The 26574-nt window shown below is 45.5% G+C and overlaps 9 protein-coding genes across 9 annotated transcripts; 4 read left to right on the top strand and 5 right to left on the bottom strand.

Annotated features, from left to right (window-relative positions):
- Positions 1-54: 54 nt before the first annotated feature.
- Positions 55-2540, bottom strand: MRS44_007179 (uncharacterized protein; the record flags this gene model as incomplete). Its single annotated transcript, XM_046271264.1, has 2 exons — positions 55-2193; positions 2265-2540. 2 exons carry the CDS (start codon positions 2538-2540, stop codon positions 55-57), a joined length of 2415 nt encoding a protein of 804 aa, XP_046129293.1.
- Positions 2541-4827: 2287 nt separating this feature from the next.
- MRS44_007178 (uncharacterized protein) lies at positions 4828-5703 on the bottom strand (the record flags this gene model as incomplete). The annotated part of the gene is made up of 2 exons (XM_046283746.2): positions 4828-5354; positions 5406-5703. The coding sequence occupies 2 exons, from the start codon at positions 5701-5703 to the stop codon at positions 4828-4830; spliced, it is 825 nt and encodes a 274-aa protein (XP_046129294.1).
- A 783-nt stretch (positions 5704-6486) lies between these two features.
- Positions 6487-7352, top strand: MRS44_007177 (uncharacterized protein; the record flags this gene model as incomplete). Its single annotated transcript, XM_046280177.1, has 3 exons — positions 6487-6833; positions 6892-7121; positions 7177-7352. 3 exons carry the CDS (start codon positions 6487-6489, stop codon positions 7350-7352), a joined length of 753 nt encoding a protein of 250 aa, XP_046129295.1.
- Positions 7353-7659: 307 nt separating this feature from the next.
- Positions 7660-8926, bottom strand: MRS44_007176 (uncharacterized protein; the record flags this gene model as incomplete). Its single annotated transcript, XM_065620436.1, has 3 exons — positions 7660-7980; positions 8034-8190; positions 8244-8926. 3 exons carry the CDS (start codon positions 8924-8926, stop codon positions 7660-7662), a joined length of 1161 nt encoding a protein of 386 aa, XP_065476508.1.
- Positions 8927-10455: 1529 nt separating this feature from the next.
- Positions 10456-11833, top strand: MRS44_007175 (uncharacterized protein; the record flags this gene model as incomplete). Its single annotated transcript, XM_065620435.1, has 5 exons — positions 10456-10994; positions 11056-11211; positions 11480-11573; positions 11664-11764; positions 11815-11833. The coding sequence occupies 5 exons, from the start codon at positions 10456-10458 to the stop codon at positions 11831-11833; spliced, it is 909 nt and encodes a 302-aa protein (XP_065476507.1).
- Positions 11834-18525: 6692 nt separating this feature from the next.
- Positions 18526-20494, top strand: MRS44_007174 (uncharacterized protein; the record flags this gene model as incomplete). The annotated part of the gene is made up of 6 exons (XM_065620434.1): positions 18526-18820; positions 18873-19047; positions 19099-20140; positions 20201-20299; positions 20350-20374; positions 20424-20494. 6 exons carry the CDS (start codon positions 18526-18528, stop codon positions 20492-20494), a joined length of 1707 nt encoding a protein of 568 aa, XP_065476506.1.
- A 68-nt stretch (positions 20495-20562) lies between these two features.
- Positions 20563-22826, bottom strand: MRS44_007173 (uncharacterized protein; the record flags this gene model as incomplete). Its single annotated transcript, XM_065620433.1, has 3 exons — positions 20563-20589; positions 20643-22312; positions 22361-22826. The coding sequence occupies 3 exons, from the start codon at positions 22824-22826 to the stop codon at positions 20563-20565; spliced, it is 2163 nt and encodes a 720-aa protein (XP_065476505.1).
- A 387-nt stretch (positions 22827-23213) lies between these two features.
- On the bottom strand, positions 23214-24535 carry MRS44_007172 (uncharacterized protein; the record flags this gene model as incomplete). The annotated part of the gene is made up of 5 exons (XM_046271262.1): positions 23214-23498; positions 23546-23914; positions 23964-24040; positions 24092-24388; positions 24460-24535. The coding sequence occupies 5 exons, from the start codon at positions 24533-24535 to the stop codon at positions 23214-23216; spliced, it is 1104 nt and encodes a 367-aa protein (XP_046129299.1).
- Positions 24536-25935: 1400 nt separating this feature from the next.
- On the top strand, positions 25936-26472 carry MRS44_007171 (uncharacterized protein; the record flags this gene model as incomplete). Its single annotated transcript, XM_046277046.2, has 2 exons — positions 25936-26253; positions 26305-26472. 2 exons carry the CDS (start codon positions 25936-25938, stop codon positions 26470-26472), a joined length of 486 nt encoding a protein of 161 aa, XP_046129300.1.
- Positions 26473-26574: the final 102 nt, after the last annotated feature.

Below are 26574 nucleotides of genomic sequence, written 5' to 3'. Positions count from 1 at the left end.
AACCTTCACGACCGTCACAACTCTACTCTATGCCTACCCCTAAAAAGCTAGGGATTATTTCTTGACTTGCTTAATGTTGATTTCTTGGCCAGCACCAACTGTGAAAGTGGTGCCACTCACAACCTTTCCATTCAACTTAATGACAGTCTTGTCAAGGGGTGTGGGTAGGGGCTTAGGAAGATGGACAGTTCCGCGGGTGCCGCCACTGCCGGGCCCACGAACTCTCATCTGCAAAAGGCCAGACACAAACTTCCACTGAACCTGAATGGGTCCATGTGCGGTTGGGACACGGCCCTTGGCCCAGCTGAGACCCAAGGTCACGGGTTCAACCTTCCACTCCCGGTAACCAGGTTTGACGGCCTGCACGCCGAGAACATGACGGCTGAGCTCGGCAGTTGGGCCGGCGCCCCATCCATGGCAAAGAGAGGTCACCAGGCCCAAGCCTGGAGTGCCATCGGGATTCAGGGTTTCCCAGAAACAGTTGGTGTAGTTGGCATGGGAAGGGTTTGCCATGGGAGCCCAAAGGGTCTTCAAGAGGAGCCGGACAGTATCAGCATCGTCAGACTCGAAAGCTGCGCGAAGATGATAGGCCGAGGCGTAAGGGCTGATCTTTTGGGCGAATCCAGCCCCAACCGTGGAGTTGCTGAAGGCCAGTGGGCCCGCAGGAAGTTGGAGTTGGCTCTCGAGAGTTGACAGTAGTGACTTTGCTGAAATGCCATGACTCTGCGGGATGCCAGATAAGATGGCGATTGCATTGGCGTCTTGGGCAAATCCAGTTGGGATCTCACTAGTGAGGATATAGACACCAAGGGTATCATTCCAGAGATGAGAATGAATAGCATCGCGAAGGCTCTCGAGACGAGCCTGGTACACAGAGACATCAATGCCAGCATCCGTTAGCAAAGTCTGGGTCTGCTGCAAGGTGTAGGCGTAGAGAGAATTGAACTTGGAGCTTGCACCCGTCTGAGGAGGATCATAATAGTTCCAATCTCCCGTTAATGAAGAGTCGGCGAGAGTGAAAAGACCGTTATCCAACTTGGAATGCGCCCAGTCCAGCATGGAAACAATACGAGGAGCCCATTTTTTGGCAAAGGCAAGGTCGCCTTGGACCTCATAGTTTTGAGCCAACGCGTTGAGGAAATTGAAAGAGTAGCCGATAAGGCCTGTCACATTGACGTCCAGAATGTCCTTTAGTGGTTCTTGCTGAATCTTGGCGGTCGGGATAAAGAACCCCGTGGTTGTTTGGTAAGAACCAAGCAGTTCAAGGGAGCCCTCGATAAAAGAAGTGCCGTAGGTGCTCATAAAGCTTGAAGCGAGTGCGATGTCGAGATCTCCAGTGTAGGCAATCCTATCGCGTCGAGAACCATCCACAATCGTATCGGCAGGATTAGTTCCCATGAGGAAGTCGGCGAGAAAGCTAGGGTCCTTCAGACTAGATGAGTAGACCTCTGCTCCATCGAGGGTGGCAGCTTTCAGGTTCCGGAAGTAGGCCGAGTGGCCGAATGGCGCCCCCAGGCCGAAAGACCCAGCAAATTTGGTTGTCTGACTGAACTCCAAAACCGTTTTGTTGTTGATGGATACCGAAATCTCCCCCATGTTGACCCGGGCATGGGCGGACAGCCACTTGCCAACCTGAGCGTCGGCGGCAGATGGGATTGAGCCAGAGTGAGGAGCATATGTTGCCGAGACCACGCCAGTAACCACATTGCAAGAGATGACAATGGCATCATTCAGAGTGTCCGACAAGACCGAGAAGCTGAATTCTCCAGTGACGGGCTTGACTTCAAAGTCAATCTCATAGCTGAGTAGCTGGGCAGCTTCAGCGCTGGCGAGAGCTTGCGGCGCCGCACTCTCGACGAAAGCACCTTGATCGGTGACTTGCCAAAAGTCCGGAATTGTGTCCTTGGGAATTTCTGTGAGTTGTGCCGTCCTAGCACCGGTGTACCAAATTCGAGTCAAGTCGTTGTCTGAACATTCGAAAGCTCCAGGGAGTTCGGTGAGAGGCGTAGTATGAACTGTCTGCTTCACGCCCACCTTCCTGAGGCGCAGTTCACCAGCCGTAGAAAGGTTGAGCTTTTGATAGCGGAAAGCTCCTTGAATGAGACGATTGGTAACAACTCCAGGCTTGGAGATGTTGTATTGGTTCACGCGATAGTTGTCCATGGCAGCTGCGAGGGGGAGAGGCCCGTCGCTCTAGAGGAATTGTCAGTGGGCGAAATTTACCTCAAGTTTGCTTAGGCCGATCAAATTGGCTAAGAACGTACCATGTAGTTGCTAAAGGCATACTTGGACTCAGCGAAAGTGAGCTCGAACCCGGAAGCATCCCCGGATGTGGACACAACCTCAAAGGTGGGATGTCCCTCAACATTCTGACCATAATCGAGAATCAGAATGTCAGGATCTGTCCCATCTGACGAGAGGGATATCGTTCCTTTGGTTGCATGAACGACTGTGTCTTGTTTTGACCTTGGCCTGACCACTACCCCAGCCAGCGCCGAGCCTGCCTGAAGCAAAGCCAAAGTTGCCTTCAATAGCAACATTGCGGCTAGGATCTTGAAGGTACTTTTTGACGAAACGAATAGAATGAGGGTTGAAGATGTAGAACTGGATGTCTGTGGGAAAATGAAAGGAATGCAAAGGGAAAAAAGAAGAGCAGAGCGAAAAAAGGAGAGGAAAGCTTTGTTACTTGACAAGTGTTAAGGATGGACGCAATTGATCGCTAGTCAAGCGTGGATCTAACCGGTCTGAGTATATGGGATATGTTGCACTTAAATATCTTTGTTTTCGAATCTTGGCTCGCCTGTCATTGATTTCAGACCCAGCATAATCTGGCTTCCCTCAAGTCTCAAAGCTTGGCTCAGCGGGACCCAAAAGGGGTAGAAGCGGTTTAGGCTACAAAACGAGCATTAAACGAAGAACGAGGTCCACGTCATGTGGCTCATGGAGTCTAAATCAGGCACGGAGAACATGGAGCATGCGCTAGGCGGTGGCGGAACGAGGTTAAACGACATACGAGGCCAAGAGTTACATGGCGAGAAAATTCTTAAATGAAAGCAAGAACGGATGATCAAGCCTACGGGCATGAATGATGTTATTATTCCACTTTCCATCTGCCGGCAAAGTTTTAGACTTAAATTGTTGAGGCCTGATCCCGGGGTTCGTGACAAACCATACATAGCCAACGCCTCAGTTCGCATTTGGAGGACAGTCTGCCATGTGTATTTGCTAAATACTCAAAACTCCAGAAGAGAATACATAGCATTTTCTTCCCGTTTAGTTCACGAATTCATTGCCCATTTCGGGGAGCTCAGCATCCAGTGCAAACCCTGTGACGGTGGAGGTTATGCCGATGACTTGGGCGATTCGGAATAACAGAGGCCGACGACAATTACGCCAATGCCATACCAAACAAGGGGACGGTCTTAGTTCTGCCAGTGAAGGCTCGAAAAGCCAACCCTTGTTCAGCCACATCATTTGATCTTCCCCGGATTTGACGTTGCCGTCCCACCCCACCTCACTCCTCGGCACCAGAGATGCCGCCGCGTTGGATTCCGAGCCCTTGGGAGCTCCCAAATCCCGACATTTGGGGTTATTACTTGCAGCCTCATTCTTTAACAGCGTCTCAGGGAAGCAGTTGATCCTCTGCAGCACAAGTACCAAGTATGTGCCTGTGGAAATGCATGACTTAAGTTCCTAGTATCAATAGAAAGGTAGTCCGTCTCAAGCTCACTCAGCTCTCTCCCGAAATCCGTGGTTCCCCGCATCAGGCTCATGAAAGGGACGGCGAAAATCTCGGTAGGCACGTGTGAATTGCTTGGTAGCGAATATTTCCCAGACATGCAACCCGGTGCCAAGACGAGCCATGCAGATTTCGGAGTACTCCCGAATTGGTGTGACACCTGAGCTGGGGCTCTAGTACTTTGACAGGGAGAGCCCCTGGCAGCCCCGGATCATATGCACGAACGAGCCTGGATGCCGACACCTTTGCGGGGCCCCAGGAAACCTCGGGTGACGTTCGGACGGGCAAAGAGGCACAGAAGTATGGAAATGGACAACAAGACTGGCCCATCGCTCTTTTGGCCTAAAAGTTATGCCGAGTCTCGCGTCAAGAGACCCCGCGCCACACGTTGATCAGAAGGTCCTCCCCCTTCATTCGGCTTCTGATTCCCCGAGGCCAATGGGACATGGAAACTCCCTGCATGCAAACCCATTCAAGGTTGACTCAGACTTTGTGGGCTGGAACGGTCTCTGGGTCGCATCTTCCCCGGGCTAGAGTAAATAGCAGGGGCTATTGATGGTTCTCGAATATATCTTTATTACTCTTGAGGCTCATCGACGTTTGTAAAGTATTGGTCACACATGGCCCTTCACTATATCTTGTCCGCTTTTCCCTACATCTCGCCGGTGATAGAGCCTACCCATCTCTACAAGGTAACTCCTCATCAAGGCGCTCTTGTTTTCACACCTCCATGTCAGCAATCGTTCTGCTATCTATCCAGTCATGTCTTGATTCTGACAGACGTAGAGTCTCCCGAACATGGACCATCTCATCCGCGTGCTGCTGGATCGTCGTGGTAAGGATGTTGACCTAGCGGAGCTGCTTCGAGGAGGTTTTGCCCGAACAGAGGTCTGGGTGGCATGGCCGGTTTGCTGCTCAAGGATGGCGTCATTCTCACCTAGAGTCTCTGACCAGATGCCTCATCATCGTTATTACCCAACAGACCCCGTTGAGGAGTGCTACTCTTGGTGAGAATCCTATAGCTGTGCAGGCAAAAAACAAGATAAGGACATTTTGAGATGAGACATATCTCCCAGCCTTCCATGCAACTACGGCGCGATAAATCGCTCCGGATTCGGCTCCCCCCAGACTTCTCCAATTGCGAAGCCGTCTTGAGGGAAATACCTAGGAGTTTGCAGCAGAAACGAAGAGTTGATGTCAATCCACACTACAATCCGTCGCAGCAAGCCATCAAGGCCTAGCTGATTCAGCCCACCTCTGAGGGCGATCATCTTGCACAATCCCTCCATGTGAATGCGGTACGACCCGATGTCTCCATGCATCGCCTCGAAGCTCGCCATCTTGGCGACAGCGCCAATTAGAGCGTCACAAACACGCTTCTCGCTGCTGTCGAAAGCGTTGTTAATGGCCTTGATTGCATTGGTATGGAGTTGAACGAGATCGCAAGAGGCGTATGGTTTGTAGTTGATTGCTACGGCATTGGATGCTGCTAGAAGGAGGATGACTTTAAATGGGCACTCGTCAGATATGACGAGGGGGAACCAGCTTGAGCGGAGAAGGCCGGCATTGCCTGGTTGGTCTAGCTCGGGGATGTCAACAGCCATGTGGACAAGGTCTGTATCTGATCAGCATATGGCTAAGCTACTTTTGGTTCCCCGGCACGTACAGTGATCTAGTAAGGCGGGAACAGCGGGATGCTGGGATCCCAGATAAGCCCTGAATGGATCAACTCGGCCACCCCCAAGCTGGTACTCGAGAGGAGGAAGCCAACAAGATGGCCAGTCCACGGCTATGTATTCATAAGTTGTCTTTTTGAGCGCTGACAAGCCCCTGCGGCGTTTCTGGCCTCGAGACTTCTTGTGGGCTTTCCAACCATGGCAAGCGGCATGGCCCCGAATGCTGGCAGCGTTGGCCTTGAGGGCACTTGGCCGATTACTAACGACAAATCTCCACTCTTTTGGCATGTTGGTTCATCAATTACCCAAGGAGAAAAAGACTCAGCAGTTAGGAAGAGGGCGGGTGGGCAAAATGATGCCCAAGACAAGGTTGTCGAAAGGTTGGAGTGGTCAAATTCAGGCTTCTTGGAGCTCTGCTGCGTAGGTAGTAATTGGTCATGCCCAACCTGTGAGCTCATATCACGTGGCGTTGATTGCACCTTGCTAAATTGGGTATATGCATGCAAAGCAGCTGTCACCTTGTTTAGGTTTCCCGCATGTGTGGGTAGATAAGCACACTAATGGGCAACATGCATATTCCTTCTTCGACTTAGTCCGTACTGTAGCCAGACGCTGTTTGGAGCAAATCCCGTCACCAAAGCAAGCCCCGATAGCTCACCTATTGCCTTTACTGTACCCTGCTTCTTGAGCCGGATGGTCCGGGTATGTCTCCATTGCTGGGACATGTCACTTATCGCACCCTCCTCTCATGATTCGAAAATGACGATCTTATTCCTTGAGCGTTCGTGACCCGGGGCGCTTTCCCCGATTGAGAATATGCATGTTGCATTTTAGCACCCTTTTTTTTTCAGCTGAACATTTGCCGAGAGTCTCACTTATGATTTCTTGGTCCGCCTTTCGAGAGTAGAGATACTGCTGAAGTGCCCAAATGAGGGCGATATCAGTATGGATGTACGAATATATAACTAGGCACTAATTGCCATGCTTTCTGTCCTCATCAACCATCCTCCTTGATTCCCATTTTCCAAACTTGAGAAAACACTGAATTCCTATTACCTCTTGGCTTTCACCATGTCCCTCGACGGAAAGGTCGCTCTCATCACTGGAGGAGCAAAGAACCTGGGTGCCGAGATCGCCCTAGCTTTGGCTCCCCTGGGCTCTCAACTTGCGCTTCACTACAACTCTCCCGCTTCGAAGCAAGATGCCGAGTCACTGGCTACCAAGCTGAAGAGCTCGTTTCCGAGTGTGAAATTCTCCTTTTATCAGGGAGACCTCACTACCGAGGCTGCTGTCGACAAATTGTTTGCCTCGGTCCTCAAGGACTTTGGAAAGATCGATATCGTTGTGAACACGGTTGGTAAGGTGCTCAAGAAGCCTATTGTCGATATTACAGAGGCGGAATATGACACAATGTTTGCGTGAGTGTTATCGGTTCGCAACGCAAATTCGAGATCGACGCACTAACGAAAGGCCCAGTGTCAACTCCAAGGCTGCGTTTTTGATCCTCAAAGCTGGTGCCAAGCATGTTGAAGAGGGCGGCAAAATCGTCACCATCGTGACCTCGCTCCTAGCAGCTTTCACTGGTTTCTATACCTCGTATGCAGGCTCCAAGGCTCCAGTAGAGCACTTCACGCGTGGTGTCGCCAAAGAACTCCAAGGCCGCAAAATCAGTGTCAACGCTGTTGCCCCCGGGCCCATGGATACACGTATGTTCCCTCACCTATTTACTGGCGTGACTGACCAAGACTTGTGTTCCTGCAGCGTTCTTTTATCCACAAGAGTCCCAAGATGCAGTTGAGTTTCACAAGAGTCAAGCAATCGGGGGACGGCTTACCGATATCAAGGACATTGCTCCACTGGTCAAGTTCCTTTGCGTTGAAGGCGGATGGATCACTGGTCAGACTATCTTTGCCAATGGTGGTTACACGACTCGTTAACCACCGCTAAATGGAACCTTTGTTCAGCAACAAAGTTCATGAGGGTGGCGATGTAATTACATTGTTTTGTTATTCAAAGGAACTGTTTTCTCCTACAAACAGGGCGTGGAGCCCAAGAACAAAGCACGCACTGATTGACACATGAAGCTATTCGACGAAACTATAAGACAAACGAAGCCCTGGCTCTTCCGACCTCACTCCCTTTGTCACCGAGCCCTCCTTCTTCCAGCCAGCGACCTCGTTAACTAACACCAAACTACAGCAACTCTCAGGCCTCGACATCATCCCAAAGAACATCACCTCTCAATCAAGATTTGGAATTCTCGTTCTTTTTACCCCTGGGCTTACCACCACGATGCTCAGCTTCAGTCTGACCCCGATCTCCAGACTCTGTCGATGAAGCGGCTACCTTGGCAGTAACCGAGCGAGTCACACGTCGATCCTGATTCGTGGAGGCATCCGTGGGGGCCTTCGCCTTTTTCTTTCCCTTCTTCGGACCGGGTTTGGACTCAGATGGTTGGCTTGGGCTCGTCATCTGTTCGAGCCACCCGTTTAACTCCTCCCTGGGTGACATTGTAGCCCATGAGGGCCCTTGGCTTTCCCATTCCTTGCAAAGAGCGCGCATGTTCTGGACTTGCCTGTTGGAACACTGCGGAAACCAAGCCTCGTGCTCTTTCCCACAGTTTGGGCACCTGATGGCAGGGTTTTCGCAACCCCGGGTGTTGTGCGCTTCGGCACTCGGCCGCACTGGAAATCCTGTGCCTGACACTCCTTCATGAGGTGGTTGGGCTTGTAACACTTGTAGCAGAACTTGGGCACTGACTGCAGTTCAAATGGTCTGGTTGTTGTTAGCAGGTGCTCATGCAGGTCGGAAGAACAAGGCACACCTACTTGACGTAAGAGAAGTGGCTGTCACTAAGAAAGATACCTTCCGAAACGAGCGTCTTCGCGTGTTCGAGTTCAAACAACGTCAAGACGAGGTTCTTTCGCGCCCAGAAGGCATTGACAATTTCCACCTGGTTTTGTTCGCTCCACGCATCCTTCAAGTCTTGAGGCTGGGAAAACAGTTCGTTGGAGACGTTCTCGGCGCAGACAAAGTATGGCTTTGGGATTGCTCTGCAGTTGGGAGAAAGCCCCAGGTGTGTGCTGATTCGCCACGACTCAGCCCGAATTCGCATTTCAGCGCTTTCCGACTTGGAGGTGAATCTCAGTTCCTGCCCGCTGTGGCTCACGCGGATGATTTGGTTGAATGGTTCACCAGCTCGTTGGAGGAGGCACATGATCTCAGACATAGCCAGACCTTTGACTCGATCCAGACCGGACTGAGCATCAAGCAAGTACCTGATGTCAGGGTTGCGTTGGAGGAAGTGCTTGGCGTCGTCGGATTGGTTCAGATTCATATCCACAAGTTTGGCGACGACCGCGACGGACTGCTGAACGGTGCCGATACGATTCTCCAGGATGGGCTCCAAAGACTTCATAACCTTCTCAGCCACCTGAGTGGCCAGGTCGCCCTCCTCTTCAGGCACCATGGTGCTGGTAGGAGAAGGGGGCTGAGCAGCCTTTCTGGGCATGGTGTGCGGGCAAAAGAGGAATTGAAGCCGTGGAAGTGGTATAGAGAATGTTGGGCAATGGAACTTGGGGTGCAACAAGACTCGATCCCACAAGTGCCTTAATAGACCTTGAGCGTTTCCAAAGATTGCCGATTCCTCTATCAAAGGGGGCTTGCTTGTGGAGTGGCAAAAATTCGACCACGTCGGCCTCAAGTTCTTTGCAACCTCGAATCTTGCCTCTGAAGTAAACTGGTGTGAGAAAAAGTAATCAACGCGAGGAGTCGACCCCATGCTTAACTGGACTCGTCATGATCTCAACAGATTACTCCATGCTTACATCTCAACGGATCTTAATTTTCTCCCCGATGATCAGTGGTTAGGCTTCTCGGCACGGGCTACCCAGTTGGGAATGTCCGATGAAGGGATTTCAGAATACGGATACACCGACGAAGCCACGGAATCAACTAGTCTTGATGATGAAGAGCCGAGCAGGGTACAGGCGATCGGATGGCTTGTTGCGATCCTTCCTGGCACCCAGCTAGTCTTCTCACCGGTTTTCAGACCGCCTTGGAGTGTTGCATTGGCGGTACACTATTGCTGTGATGGGATTCAACTGAGCGATAGACCACCGAGGGCTTGCAAACGTAGCTCTGCCACAGCGACGAGACTAGACCAAATTCCTCGGATACCCCTGAGCGATACGGGGCTTCTGCCGTGTGAAGAATAATGTTATCAGAGCCCCTGCATCAGAAAGAGTGAGGCGGACGAGCCTCGGTGCTTTTGCTGAGAGCCTAGCCCAGGTATTGAGCCAATGATCAGCCATACGCCTGGACGGCAGTGACGGTAACCAAGTCAGTGACTTTGAGCGGTATTACGCTGTTGGAATTTCTGCAACAGCCACTCGCCCTGCCAAGTTACAGGAGTCAAACGAGGCTTGGTTGTGCGCCCGCCTCAATGAATTCGGGGGCGGGACGGCACGATGCCGGAGCCGGGATCGAGCTCGACGGTGGACAATGACCTCCGAAACATGGGGAAGTACGTATCTAGGTATCCGTACCCGGGGAAGGTATGGAGGCAACGGCTTGGTGAAGATTTCTCAGATTATTTGAATCGCATAAGTACAGAGATGGTCGCGTACCTTCCGTCAGAGATCATCAACAGACCAAGTCACTTGAAGCACACCGTTCATCCTTCCCTTTTCATCGACCACGTGACTCATCTACCGCGTCCTTCCTCGACCTTCTCACGGCACGGCATTGCTCTGAAGACTTTGTCTATTCACACGATTCACCCTTGTGTCGTGGTTCTGTTGTTCTTCGAATCTCAGTACTCCGTACGTCCCGCGCCTTCACCGCCTGACGACCTCTTTGTAACCTCTCTAGTCTCCACCATCTCCGCTCCCCTGATCATTTTGGTCATCTTCCACGCCCCCTTCTCCACGACCTCGTCCACAAGAAAGTAGGTACCCAGATCAACTCAATCATACCGACACAAGGCTGACGTGGCAACAGCTGGCCCTCCCCCAGACTTCGCACACGAGGTGAGTTACCATGTCGAACCGCAAGGCTCCTGAAGGGCTGCTGCCCCCGATCATGCAACACCACCCCATGTTCAACGATTCAGAGCTTGTCATTTGGCAAACCAATCTGAAGAACTGTGGAAAAAGGCTCAAAAGCCTTGCCCATGAGGTTGGGACACTGCACCGACCCCCGGACGTCATTGCCGTTCAAGACCCTCCACCCGACATGCCATGGAACTCGATCCGATCGTACGAACCGTTTTACGATCCAGAAAGGCCAGTCCGCGAGGAAGACAGGCCCCAGAATCGTGCGCGTGGGAAGCCGGCTGTCCGTCTATCTCACGTGTGCTTCTTTGTGCACAGATCGATCCCAGGGGACACCTATGAGGTGGAATACCACAAGGGTGCCAACAAAGATCTTGCGGCGAGTCTCTACCTGCAGACGCCCAATGCCGGCACATTGGCAATCCACAACGTCTACAACAGCCAGAACGCCGTGGAAATTGAGGTGCTGATAAGAGACACAACAACGACGGGCCGTGGACTTGCGTCATCCACTCGTCTTTTGAAGTTTACCTCTGACCAAGGATCAGCGTGCCGACTCACCTCAATGCCCTTGCGGGAAGGGCAGGCACACCGCCTTTCACCTCTTCACTCAGTGTGAAAGGCTTCGAGGACCAAGGGCTGCGCTGGCCGAGAAGGTTGGCCACAACAACTTTTACAGGTTACTCATTGAGCAGCCCGAGGCCGCGAGCGACTGGGCCATCACTCACTTTGACCTGAACCAGTACGTCTGGCCTCGGGAAAATGGCCCATCCGCACCGGCCGAGGAGTAGCCGCACTCCCTTTGTAAGGGTTCCAGTGATTTGATTGGGTTACTCATTGTGTTCACGCAGTAAGTCTGGCCGTTACTTACATTCTTTGAGTCCGTCGTGTGCTGACCTGCCTGGGGAAGTTGCATTTGCTGTCTTCACGTCTTGAAACTTTGTTTGGAATTGTGTTGATAAACTTTTCATTGAACCTTGACTCTCTGTAAGTTATCTTTCTGCCCCAAGTGGACGCGCCGGTCAAAACCTGCATTCTGATGGTCTTGCTGGCATACCGATTAAGACTCCATCCCCATCCCTTGGCTCATCTGTTGAGGAGCTCGTGAGTCCTCTTTCGTAAGCCAGTTCTAGCCTGCGTCTCAGATGGAAACCCTGTTAACATCCAAAAGTCGCTCACTGGCTTGCCATCCAGGCGCTTGAGCTTCTTTTCCTGCGCCTCGATGAAATGCCTCTGGGCATTACCATTGACGGCTTGTTCTTCAACGAGCAAGAGGCAGCCAAAGACAACCAAATGTAAGTATCATTAGAGTAAGCTACTCTGTCTCGTCTAACTTTCTACACAGTGACCCTCTGGAGGTCTGACAAGCGCCTAGAGACTGCTAGGAGCCTCTTTGGGTCCAGCAGCCTCAATAGGCCAGTATCTTTGAGGCATTGTAATGCCTTTTGAAGACTTGACCCCGATAGGGTCAGTGAATCGTGGGAGCACTGCATCGTGGTAAGCATAGTAATAAGCCCTTTTGCTCGTTCATGCGTCGCTGATATTCTTGGCTTAGTTGCAGTACTGTAGCGCTGGTGCGCTTGTGTCATTGAGTAGGAAAACGCACCTCATGATTGGCAAGTACTTTTATATCAGGCTTAAGGCCCTGATCATGAACTGGGTTCAAAATGAATCACAATTTAAATTTTCCTGTTAAATAAATGAGGGGATATACTTTCCTTGATCTAGCATTACTCCTAGTAGGGGATATAAGAATTAACTGTCTTAGTTATATCTCTAACCCTAAGGATTATTATCTATATATATTACGCTAGCTAGGACTTATTATAGGCTTTAAGTTACTTATAAAGGCAAGAGGTATAATAATTATATTAATTTTTATAATTTATTTTAAATTAAATAAAAGGGGGTAATTAAAAATTATTTATATTTTTATTTATTATTAAAAATAATATCTAAAAATAAAAAAAATAAAGAAACTATTTACTTAATTAATAATAATAATTTCTTTAATAATAAAAAATATTTTTATTAATTAATAATAAAAAATAAAATTATTATTAATTATTATAAGGTTTTTATTATATTATATTTTTTTAATATTATTAATAATAAAAGATTAACTTAGTGAGGCTATTATTATTATTATTTATATATAAATATATATTTTATAAAAGATTATACCTTATAGTTATTTAATAAAAATGATAATATATTTAAGTATTTATTTTATATATTATATATCTTATTTTAAGCCTTTTATTAATAATTATAAATTAATATTATTACTTATAATAATAAATATATATCTCTTAAGTAAAAATTAATAATTATATTATATATCTTTATATATAAAGAGTTATAAAAAAATATTACTTTTTATTTTTATATTAATTAAAAAATAATCTTAAATATATTTTATAAACTTATTAAACCTCTCTAGTAATTATATATATATTTTATTATATAGCTAATAAGTTATTTTTTTAATTTATTAATTTTTATAAAATTATCCTTAAAAAAAATATTTAATAATACTATTAGTATTATAACGTACATGATAAGCGAGTGCACCGGACAAGTGAGTGCACCACTTTGGAAGTTCTTAGGATTTACACTTTAATTTTTAATCTCTTTAAAAAATTCTCTAAAATTCAAGAAAAATCTTAGAAAGCTATAATTTTAAAGTTTAATTATATAATATGAGAAAAGTATTTAGTATTTTTTATAGTTTTTTTTAAAAATCCCTTAGTAAGCTAGTTTAGAAAAATCTTATTCGCACTGTATATATCGCTATTTCTTTATAAACGGATTTTTTTAAAAATATTAAAAAATCATTTTTAGATATTATATAGAGTTATATTTATAGAAATACTCTGTTTAACTTCATAGCTATTTTATAGCTATTTTTAGAGACTTAGGATTTTGTGATTTTAGGTTATACAGTATGCTGGTGCACTCACTTGTCCGGTGCACTCGCTTATTATGTACGTTATATAAATATTATATATTTATTTTTATTTTTTATTAGTAATAAAAAAAATTTTAATTAAGAAAAAATAATATCTTATAAAATATTTTTATAATAATTAATTTTAAGGGATTCTTTATATATATATACTTATAGGCGCTAAAAGATTTATTAATAACTCTTTATTTATATATATAATAAAAATTATTAATTTATAAATCTTATTAATATAATTTTATATTATTAATATTAGCTTTAACTTTAATAAAGGTATTTTAATTTTATTCTTAGAAATAAAATATTATCTTTAAGACTAAGAAATAGCTACTTAATAGCTATAACGCCTAAAAGAGATATATAACTTTTATTATACTTAGCTTTATATAATTATTAAGTAAATTTTTAGCTAAATTAAGAAAAAGTTTAAAATTATAAGATATAGCGCTATAAAATAGTTTATTAAAAACTAATATTATATTATACTTATAGTTATAGATTTATAAAATTTCTTCTTAATAGATAATATAGAGCCTAATAAATATAATCTTAACCTTTTAATATACTTAAATAATTTTTTTTTTACTTAAAAAGTAATAAAAATAGCTAAGAGGTATATAAATAACTTTATATTAATATAATCCCTAACTAAGCTATATAATAAGATTATTAATATAACTTAATAGGAATATAATATTATATTAAAAAAAATAATAATAAAAGACTAGAAATTAATAGTATTATAAGAATAACTAAGGTAAGGAAAGTAATAATAATAAAAAAAATAATAAGAGTAATAAAAGTAATAAGATTAAGAAAAATAAATAAAAAGAGAATTAATAATATAGCTAAAGGTAATAAGAGGTAATTTAAAGCTATAAAATTAAGCTTATAATAGCTTAATTATAATTAATAATAAGATATTTAAATTAAGATTAATTTATTAAGAAAAAGCTATCTTAATAAATAAAATATTATTATGCTTTATCTTCTAAGTATAATAATTATATAGTCTTATTTTACTAAGCTAAATTAATTCTTAACCTAAGCTTTTTTTACCTTTTTTAAACTTAGTATATTTTATATTATTATATTTCTTATTTCTTTAAATAATAAGATCGCTCTTATAGTATAAGGTATACCTTTTAACTCTTTAATAATTTCTAAGTAATTAATAATTATTTTTTTTAAGTCTTTTAACTTAATTACTTATAATATAATAAATAAGCTCTTTTAAGAATTATTATAAAGTAACTCTTTTAACTTTATTATTATAATTAATCTCTTATTTTTTTTTCTTTATTATTACTAAGGAAAAAATCTAATACTTAAATATTATATTATATTATTATTACTATAATTATAATAAAAAAAATTAATTCTTTTCTTAGTATTAAAGGTCTTAAAGCTAATAATAATAATAAGAATTCTTTTTTATATAGAGTATTAAAGATTAAAGAATTAGGATTAAAGAGTTAAAAAACTAAAGAGAGTTAAGAAATTAAAGAAAATTTAAAAGCTAACTTTATAATAAATTATTTACCTTATTATTACTTTTTTTACTTTTTTTTTTTTTTTTAATTCTCTTATTATTATTATTAATTATTATAATATTTTTATTTTTACCTTTTACCTTATCTCTTAAGTCTTAGCTTACTTAGATTATATTATTATTTATTATAATAATAATTAGCCTATTAATAAATTATTTATAAATATCTCTTTTTATAAGTCTATTATAATATATAAACTAATAAGAAATTCCTTTATTATAGCCTTATAATTATATTATAAAAATCTCTTTTTTATTTTTTTTTTATTATCTTAGCTAAGATTAATTTTAATTTCTTTATTATATTGTAAAGCCTAAAATAAAGCTTATTAATATATCTTAATATATTTCTTTCTTATTAATATTTAAATTATTATTTTAATAGGCTTTAAGGAGTCTTTTAAGGAAATATAAAGCCTATTTATTAATTTACCTCTAACCCTAGTTAGCTTAAGACCTTAATATAACTAATTAATTACTAAGATTATTAAGGTATATAAGTAATAGCTATAATACTTCTTATATAGCTAGTAATAACTAAGATTACTTCTTAGACTTCTAATAGGCTTATAAGAGTAATATCTCTTTAAATTAGGTATATTTTTTATAAGAGATATAAAGATAACTCTCTTTTTCTTAAAAATTATATCTAGAGGTATTTAAATTTAGCTTTAAAGTTAATATATTTACTTACTTTGTTAGAGAAACAGAACACACTAACCATAGCCCAGATTTGAACGCTTTGTGACTCTTCTTAGGAATTTTTAAAGAGGGATCTCACACACTTCTCAGTGAGGCAAATACAATATAAAATAATAAGGGCAAATAATCAATTGATAGCAATGAAAATCTGGCCAGAGAAAGAGCCCAAAAGCTGCTCATTTCTCATTGACCGTCACGAAGATAATGGTGATGGTTGGAGGCATCTTAGCCTCCGACCTTTTTCTACGTACAGGAAATTGCCCAATGGCCCAAAACGGCTTAGCACCTCTTTCCCCCAACTCATTACTTAATATTATAGCTATAATAACTTTATTATAACCTTCTAATAGGTAGGGAAGGCGGTTAGGGCTATTACCCGTTGAGGAATAGCTATAAATATGACGGGGTTTTAGGTATAAGATGGTAGCTGCGCTAATTTTATGTAATAAGATATCCCTCTCCAAAACGTGATTTATTTTGACCCCTGTTCATGATCAGGGCCTAAACTTGGTTAGTAATGAAGCTAATTGCGGATAGTGGTAGGTGTGCTTGGTTGGTGTTGTTTGCACTGATTTTAGATGAAGAGCAGGCTGGTAAGTTTTGTGGCGCGTTGTTAGAAACGACACTTAGGACTAACCCCATTGGCAGCTTTTATCATCGTGATGAAAGAAGGTTCGTTGAGGCAGAGTGTTGAGCGCGGAAGCATGTGCAGAGCTTATTTGATATTAAGTCTTGCGTTGAAAGGCATTGGGCATGATGGCTTGATTGTGTGTAAAACTGTATTTCTCTTGCTGGGTTGCCTTGATCTACCTTTGGGTATGCTATGAGGTTAAATTATTCTTCAATAAATCGTGATGCTCCACGAATCCTCGTCCCGTTGCACAACCTTTGGAAGGAATGTCATTCCCAACTGTTTTGAGTTTGCCCACTCCGACTTCTGCCTGATGGCGCCTGATGGCGCCTGATGGCGCCCCGCAGCTCAGGTATTTTAGAAGACACTCGCCCGCCTGCATTTTCTCTTCCAACCTCGTCCGCCTGATGCTTTCATTGGCATGATCGGTTCATCGCCAACTGCTCCCCTGTCTTGATCAATCAGTCCATTCAAATCCCAGGCTTACGCGTCGAAACGATTTTTGATGAGTGTCGTACCTGGGATATCCACAAGTGGCAAAAGTCCCGGTCCTTTGCCCATGATCCACGGGTCTACGATGTCCTCCCTCCTCTTCCAGATTGGGGTGATACGCTAAGAGAGAACTTCGAGATGGAACCCGAGAAAATACGGAACAAGGACCAAAAACGTCACAGGGTAGGTGGCCGGAGATTGACCCGGAATAACTGAGGTCAGATCGAGTGTCTTGTACGTTGGAGAGAGAGCCAACTCTGCACTGGAGCGATGGAGAGACAAGTCATGGCTAATACAGCTCGCCATTTGGCTAAAGAATGCGCGAGGGAAAAGAAGAATGGAACCCAACAACCAGAGGTAGGCTTGTAACTCGACAAGGTAGGTCTGTAGTTTCGATTTGGTTTATTGACTGTTTTCCTCTGTGTAACGAAGATGACAAACAAGGCAAAGCTACGGGGAATGACTTGATGGAATAAGGCTCAAGCCGCTGGAGACCTGGGGCACGAGGCCGTGAAGTTTAATGCCTGGCCCATTCATAAAACCCGCAGGTCAGTAGACTGTAGTATGCCTTTGGCCCGAGCATCCTCCAGGTATGGGCGTATGAACCCTCGAATACCAGACCACCTGCCAGTGAGGCAATGCCGCCAGCAACGCAGTGAAATATCTCACTGCTCGGGTGCTTTTACTCACAATCCACACCGCAAGATGGCAGCAAGATATGGCAAGCACCTGCCTCCATGATGGAAAGCTGAGCTGTCCTCAGTGCGGACACCGCAAGTGACAAGTTCTTTTCTGGGCGAAGATGTTTTACGCTTGGATGTTGACGGTGTCATTTATCAACGGCTGTGTATTACCGAGCTTTCAACCAATAGTGCCTTGCCTGAGACTGCGTGTCGTGGATGGACATGGACAAGAGTACCAAGAGCTTTGATGAATGGCACATATTTAGAGAGGCGCTGCGGACAATCGCGCATGAAAATGAAAGAGGTCACAATAATTTTGCTGAGAGATTGGAGGGACGAGGCTTGGAAGGGGGAGGGGGACTGGTTCTTTATCGAGTGATGCCTCCCAGGACTGTTCGTACCTTGAAGATCCCCGGCCGGACTTTGCACATCTTAACCCCAAGGTGGCTTGAGGCATGATTATATAATTACTTCAAAGTATTATCAGTAGCTATTTAATTATCAGGTGATGTTTTTATTAACCTCTCGCAGGTAGTGAATCTTTGAGTTATGTACTTCACTTCTAAAGCCCCTTGAACAATTACTGCTATCACGCTAATCATCTTATATCGATTATTCATAATGCACAGTAGTTACATTCAGGAAACCAGCTCTCAGTTAAGCTTACTGTATCCATGTCTTCCCAATGTACCGAATACTACGTCGTGATCTTGTGTTACCTCCCTTTTCAAGGATGGATCGAACCACAGACGCCCTCAACTTACTTGAGCTTATTTATCATCAATAGAAAGAGGTTATAATATCTGCCAATTGGTCCGCCCTTCATCCTAAATCCGGGGCTGATGTACATGAAGGCTGTGACTACCTCGATGCCGGGATTAACAGGGTTTAAGTCCGATGTCAACCAATCAAATTTGTACTTTATCAACACCGAGGCTCAAGTACAATGCTTTGATCTGATGATGATATAAATAAAGGATGTAAATATCTCCCCTAAGAATGCTTTGGCTTGACATGCAGAGACAAACATGTGCGAGTACGTTGGAGACACTGTCTTTGGACAACTTGTCCGCTTGTTATCAAAACGACGACTGCTCAAATGTCCGGATGAAATAAATCCCAAGGTTTATGAACAGTTTGTTAAAAGACACACCGACACTTCCTCTGACTCGAAGATCCCGGAACATACAGGGAATCTTGAAGAAAACAAGACATCTCAGCACAACGACCAGAATGATGGGATACCAGATGAGAGCGGTTTACGCCAGAACGCCACAGATATGGTTCTTGTCGATTGGTATGGAAAAGATGACCCAGAGGCTAGTTGATTCCCTTGAAGTACCACGAAAAGAATCAGGTTGCTGACTCTCTCCAGAGAACCCCCAAAACTGGTCCAGCTCGCGCAAGCTCCTGGTGACGGTTCAGATCTGCATCCTCAACTTTAGTATCTACACCGGGAGCTCCATCTACACGCCCGGTGAACTGAGTGTCATGGAAGAGTTCGGAGCTAGTGAGATTGTGGCGACACTTGGCCTCTCGCTGTTTGTCCTGTACGTGCACCGGAGCCCCGTTGAGATGTACTGAACTGACGATATCACTAGTGGTTACGGCCTTGGTCCTATGCTCTTTTCGCCCATGTCTGAAATGCCACAGATTGGTCGGAGCAGGATTTACTTCTGGACCCTCTTCGCCTTTGTCTTGCTGGAACTGCCGACGGGTTATGCAACAAGCATGGCCATGCTGCTCGTCTTTCGATTTCTGACGGGCTTCTTTGGTGGTCCCGTTCTGGCAACCGGAGGAGCTACAATCATGGACATGTACCCCCCGGTAGAGGTGCCGTACTGGATCAGCATCTTTGGCTCGGTGGGAATTCTAGGTCTAGTCATGGGGCCTCTCATTGGAGGCTTCGCTGCTCAGGCTAAGGGTTGGCGCTGGACTATCTGGGAGCTGACCTGGCTTTGCGCTGCAGTCCTCACCATGATATTCTTCTTGATGCCCGAGACCAGTCAGGCCAATATTCTTTACCGAAGGGCGAAGCGATTGAGAGTTGCAACGAGTGACTCAAGGCTAAAGAGTCAGTCAGAGGTTGATGCCGAGGGAGTCACTGTCAAGGACAATCTCATTTTCTTGGCAAGAGCTTTTACTCTGACCTTTTCCGAGCCAGTCGTGGTCTTCGTGGACCTTTATTGTGCACTCATATACGGCATTCTTTACCTGTGGTTTGAATCATTTCCGCTGGTATTTGGGGACATCTATGGGTTCAAAATTGGTCTGCAAGGGCTTGTCTTTCTCGGTATTTTCGTTGGAGGGATCCTCACCCTGCCCTGCTACCTATACTGGATCCAAAAACACCTGGTTCCGACCCTCAAGCAACCGCCAATTCTTCCAGAGGTTGTTCTACCGCCGACTTTCTTTGGGGCCGTTGCCCTTCCTATCTGCCTCTTTTGGTATGGATGGACAGCGCGGTCACGTATCCACTGGATGGTGCCACTGGTTGGGTCTGGGTCTTTCACCGTCAGCATCATTACCCTGTTTATGCCGGTTCTTAGTTATCTGGGCATGGCGTATCCTCAGTATGCGGCTTCAATTCTTGCCGGGAATGGCCTCTTCAGGGCTTCTTGTGGTGTTGTTTTTCCCCTTTTTGTAGGCCATCCAAACATTTGTTCCTTTGGAGTTCTGATTTTAAGCTGACATCTTAAACAGGCGCGGGCTTTGTTTCGGAATTTGGGTATTAGTCCTGGTAACTCTCTTTTGGGTGGGCTATCGATTCTGTTCATCCAGATCCCTTTTATCCTCTTCTATGTAAGCATTCCACCCTGATTCACTTGGCTAGGTTTATTAACAATGCGTAGCGTGGTGAAAAGCTCCGCCATCGCAGTAAGAATGCTACTCACGCAGTGTAAGTGTAGGATATGCACGAGATTAGGAGTTGTCCAGAATGTGGAGCGCCAGGCATCGGAGAAGGTGGAAGGGCTGCTCACTGAGATGCCAAAGTGAGGAGTTGTCTCTTATGGAGAGTCTTGAAGGTTTTTTCCCACGCTCAAATTCTTGAATCTGTATGTAGTTTATGTTAGCCCAGGAGAAATTCCTGTCTAGCTAAGTTTGTAGTAAGAAACTGGGGTGTCCGACCCCGACCTAAACCAACCCGCTCCCAAATACGCCTTCCATCAGCTCCTTGACGATCCGTTTCCCATATGATTAACCAGATTGTTGATTCACGGTTTTCTGCCACCTGAAACGCTGCAAGGCTCCTCTGACTAAGGATTGCCTGCTCGCGCTCTGGTGTCGAAATACTGGCGAAGAGAGTGTCCTCTTCACTACCGTCCTTCTCCACTTTGCGTATACGGAAAGTCCACCTCATTGATTTAGCGGGTCTTTCGCTCTCAAGCTTGACTTGAACCCAAGTGCTTGTTTTCACAATGAGATACTCAGGCTCGTTTGCTTGTTCTCTTCTCGTTGCCCAACCTTTGGCTTCAACCAACGACTCTGAATGTTTCAGTGCCCCTCTCTGAGTTTTATCCAGAACGAAGAATCCGGGCCTTTTCTCTGGTGTCAGGGGCTTACACCCTCCCTCCCATGACACGGTGCCCTCCCATCCAGCCCATGTCCAAGAGGGAAGGTGAGAACGCCTCTTGATAGCATAGTCCATGTGAATCCAAGTAAGACCGGACCCAAAGTCCCGACTCGACGTCTTGTCATGTGCTTTGTTCGTTGACGCTGAGATGGTGCACTTGGGGTCATTCCCGGCATCTATGTTCTCCTCAAAAGGAACCCCACAAAGGTGGAGTAAGCCATGGGAATAGAAACGTGCAAGAACTGCTTGAAATGCATGCAAACTATCACCGTCAAAGGATAGGTTTCGACGGGTGTATTCCTCGACATGGTGGCGAAAGACGTCCAGAAAGCTAGAGCCGGCTGATTTGCCTTTCTTCTTTGGATGGATAATAAAATCGGGTCCTTTGTAGAACCATTCGGGGTTTGCCAGCTGCTGACTCCCTTCACTTGGACTCAGCGGTCCCTGACGTCGTAGGAGTGCTTCAACCTCTGACGGGATGTCGACTGACTCCTGCAGCGAGCCGAATGGGCATGTGAAGTAAACAGCGTCATCAGCAAAGACCAGCTGATGCGTAGAGAGGAAGTCCTCTTGGTATGTCCAGCCCCTGGTGGTATGGACAGAATCACTAATAACTGACTCTAAAGGAGCCAATGCCGATGCTAAAGTGTAGCAACTACTACCCTGAGTGACTTCCAAGGCTTGAATGCTCTGGTTTGCCGCGGTACGTGGTGTGCTGACGCCTGGAAGTCCATGAGAGGCATCATTCCCTGCTAGTGCTATAATCGTGAGGTCTGCACGACTGTATATCAAGTCCATGCGAGATATTTGTTTCATCATCAGATCTTTTTCAGCGCTGATGCACAAGGCGTCCACCCATAGATATCTATAGCCGAGTTTTCTAGTCGCTTGTATCGAATCCTCGATGGTAGGCGTGCAGCGATCTGGGAGCTGAAAGGGGATCGGGTACTTGATTGGACGAGGGTTTTTCTCTGTCGGCTGTCCCCATACGTAGCTGAGGGCGATGAATCTAGATCCTTTAGGTGCTTTTTCAACTCGACGCGTCTCACAGTCGATCAGGCTGACGAGATTCCACTCTGCATTGGACCAGCTCCGTGGGGCTCTGCATTCAGGTGGGCAGTTGGTGATCCAAGATCTCAGAACGGCAAAGTCGATAAATGTCGGGATGGGTACAACCCCGGCCTTTGAACTGGATGGCGGTGTTGGTTCCGATTCTTTAGAGTCACCCAAGAGGCTCGCATCTATAGACTGGTCAGCTGCGATCCGTGCAAAGTGTTGCAGGCTCTTACGCCCATATGTCGAGCCTTCAGGCCCAGAAATCCCGAAGTAATAAGCATCAGGTCGGAAGCGAGACCTGACGTATCGATGTCCAAGCCGAAACAACCAAGATCGCACCACATTCTGCACCAGAGCTGCAGATAGGGCAGGGTCATCCTCGCGAATTGAGTGAGAACTGAGGAGAGTCTTTACGGGGTGCCCAAAAACTTCCAACCAATTGGCTTGACCGTTTGCAAATGGGGAATCTGGGGCGAGGGTGCGGCGGAGGAACTCGCACATCTTGCAAGGCAGTGGCTCTTTTTTGACACTGAGCCCTTGCAACTCCTGCACGACGTGGCTTGCATCTGCGACGATACTAGTCTTGCCATGAGCCATGCCAAGTTTCGTAGACTGAGCAGTCGCTAGGACTGCTTGCAAGACGTTTCGACAGCCTTGGCAGATCTGCGACTCATCAATCTGGGGTATCGACGTAGCCATCATGGAAAGTCTTGATGCGTAGAAGAGAACTTGGCTTTAGCTTCTTCGAAAATTGTAGATAGAAGACATACTGCGAGTAGGTTTAATTACTAGATTGTAAGATGTTGACCAAGTGGATGAGATTGACAGTCGCAAGTAGAAGCAAGATGCGGCATTTTCTTACACGGCCCCCTGCTGCCTGATGCTTCTCCGTCAGCAACGCGAGAATATGACTGCTTATTCTTTCCTTCTGGCCTGCTATTCTGCCTTGTGTAATAAGCCCTTAGTGTGTATCCCTGAAATAGGCTACTGCTTAATTACGTTCTTACTTTCTGCTCATCAAATAAGCTCAGATGCCTTGATTGTGTATTTAGGTCTTCTCTTTTCACATGACTCCTCCACTTGAAATCATGCAAAATACTTGCCCTTGAAACCAGGCAAGATTTGTTGTCCCTCCAACTCCTCATAGCTTGTGCCCCTCTTCTTGGACTGCTGCCACGTCTGCTTCAGACGAGTAAACTCCTCCATGGTGGGAACTGGATGACCGCCAGACTCAAACTCATTCTGGGTGTATCCCTCGCGCTTGAGTACGGGAGAGTCTATGGTGTTGAGAACAAAGTCGTTCTGCGAGCGAGAGAAGTAGAGGAGGCCTAGGCGGTCTACGTTGCGCTGGTCCTTGGGGGGCACAGAGACCTGGTGTTGTGTTAGAGTTGTACTACGAGTTGTGGACTTGGACCTACTCTGTGGATTGTTGACTTGACGTATCCTCCAGTCAGGAAGCTCAAAGCATCGCCCGCGTTGACGGTCAAACTTCCGTCGAGCGGCTTTGCCCACTTCCAGCTTCCGTTTTCGTTGTCCTTGATCTGAAGGCCAGCGACAGGCTGTCTGAATAAGAGCGTGAAAGATCCGAGGTCCGTGTGACCGCGAGACCAAAGACCATCCTCAAGAGCTTCGATCTCTTGTGGGGAGAACTTTCCGTACTTCATATATCGAAGGTGGGATTCATTGTGTGTTCCCCACTTGTGGAGCTTGACGAGATAGTCCTCTGGGATCTCCAGGGCGATGGCGACGAGGTGGAGCAATGGGTCGAGAACCTTGTCGTGCAGGTCCTGGGCTTTGTGTTAGCGATATCGCGAGATATAGCTATAGGTGTCAAACCTTGGCAAAAGCCTCGATCTCCTCGAGATGATTCTTCAACAGGGTGGGGATAGGCTGTTTGATTTTACCATCCTTGGCTGAAGTAACTGTGTTAGTAGCTCTTTGGCATCATACTTTTGGGGACTCACTGGCCATGTTCCACACTTCAGTCTTCTCTTTCACACCTCCCGACAGAGTTCGTCTTCCAGCAGGTCTGTAGCCATTGTAGTCGCCCGCATCAAGATCCGGGACGTACTTGAACTTTTCCTCCAGAGGAAGGTCGTAGAAGGCCTGACCGAGGGCAAACTGCCTGTCAATGTTGGCTTGGGGGATGCCAAAGTTGGTGACGTAGAAGAATCCCTTGGTCCGGATGGCGTCTACGAGAACGCGGGCGAGTTCGGCGTTGCCTTCTTTGGTTCCATATTTGGAGAGGTCAACGTTGGCCACTGTGCAATGTTAACACTGGTCAGTTGGAAGATGGGCGAAGTGATGGATTGCGTAGGCAAGGGTGTCATACAGTCTGCCCAATCAAGGCTCTCCTTGGTTTCGGGTACGTAGGTGTATTGCGGGATGTCTTGGACGGCGGAAGGCATGTTGGGCTTCTTTGAATGACTCGAAGTGATTAAAACTACTTCAAAAACAAGGAAGCACAAGAGTCAGGACTCAAGGTGCTTGGATCAATTATAAGTACCCAGGGACGCCGAGCATCGGATTGCTGACATATCACCCCCGAATTGGAAGAAGCAACGGTCGATGTCGTGATCAATTTCCCCGCACACGAATGCATAATCTACTGGTCTTGTTTGGCTGGAAGTTATCGATATGACTTATCGATCGATTGTCTGCTTTTGGTGGTGATGGCGTAATCTACGAGCTATCTATTTGGTTAATACTCCGTACAGCTCCATTAATAGGCCAATGAATGTTGCAACCGATATAGGGGAGGATTCAGTTCATGCAAGAGACTTTCCATGTATAATATTAATATCTCGGTTTGTTAGTTGGCTATAGTAGTTGCTATTAGTTTTGGTAGACCTCTATCGTTGACATGCGTGAACAAGGGAAGAGCTGGCACTCTGCCTGTTTGTCTGGCCTCCTAAGGATCCTGTCCAATCACATTAGAGAATTGCTACCCCAGATCCAAAAAGCTGTGGCGTCCCTAGCCCCTGCCAGTTCCCGCCTAATTCCCGCTGACAAGGCCAAAGTGGAGACGGCAAAGCGACAAGGGTTTTAGGTCCGGTATTGAATGTCCGATCGGCTTGGCCTCTTTTGAGACGTCATTGACGACAAGATTATCCGCTCTCGGCATAGTAAGGAATGCCTCGATCTTCGCAAGAGTCAAAGATGAGCAACCTCCATAACCCGCCGATAAAGGCAAAAATGTCAGTTGATTATAAGCAAGTAAGACTTTATTGGTAGTGTTAAAAGAAAAGTCTGGTGATTTGAAGTTACTTGCTAAATTAGCACAGTGGTCGCTCTGCTCTTTAACTTATTTGTCAAGCAAGATGAGCGAAAGGCTACTTTTTTTGCTTTTTATTTCCTGTTTTTTTTTTCAACAAGCTGGGTGCCTATTGGGGCAACCGTTGCGAAACCCTTGGGTCCCAACTAACCTCTAGGGTGGGCTATGTTGACAGGGTGAAATACGGGGCTGAGTCGTGCCTGATAGTGGCTAGTGAGGGCATGGATGCTGGCAGTTGAAACATTGGGCGAACTGGTAGGCAGACAGACAGCCCCAAATAAGTGGCGTTACAGGGGCAGACTCGTCCTGCTGGCTGGCACAGCCTCATCCTGCGACGACCAACATGCGTTTCTGATACACGACACAGCCAACATGATTCCTGTCATAAAAACGCCTGACTACCTTTATATGTAAGTGGTTCCCGCCTAGATAAAGCGCCTCTTCTTCATCCTCAACTATCAACGATTGATTTCCACCATCAAAACCTAACAGCCACCACCCATTCAACCACCGCCATTCGAAAAATCGACCAGTATGCTCCCTTGGTTTGAACCATGCTCCCGACCCGATGGCGAGCCCTGCGACTGCTGCTGGACCTGGAATGATTTTTCTCTCGCCACCGATGACGAGGCGATGCTGCAGCGTCGACTGTCTATGTGGACCATCCTTGCAGTTCGCACCATGATGTCGATCTTGAGGATATTTTACCATCTGAATGGCACATCTGTTGTTCTTTGGATTACATGGGATGTGGTTTCCGGCGTGGCTGATTTTTCCCTGGCTGGCTTGGCACTGTCCAGTATTTCAAAAGTTAAAGGTCAACGGAAAGTACCCATGCTTGGAACCTACATGGTACGCTCAAATATTAATTCGATTTACGTGCAAAATCTTGACTTTGGATAGAACCGGAGGCGCTTCGATATTTCGCTCTTCGTCCTCGCCATTGTGCAGGTCACCATTTTGATGGTTTCTCTCGAGAAGCCTTCGTATGACACTATGGGCATGGTGTGGCTGGCTATCCCCAAGATTATTGCGTCTCAGCCTAAGGAAGAGCTGGTAGTCAAGTCTTGATGTGATTTTAGAGTGGAGATGATGTATAACATTTGTGGTGCAAGTTTGAAGACATCACGGAGCTATTTCTCTCTTCTTTATGATGTGTTTTTATGTGGAATC

The sequence above is a fragment of the Fusarium solani genome (assembly GCF_023522795.1).
Source record: "Fusarium solani strain SB1 chromosome Unknown bctg00000004, whole genome shotgun sequence".
NCBI classification, from domain to species: Eukaryota; Fungi; Ascomycota; class Sordariomycetes; order Hypocreales; family Nectriaceae; genus Fusarium; species Fusarium solani.
Note: the sequence above shows the minus strand (reverse complement) of the source record. Positions and strands in the feature narration are given on the sequence as shown.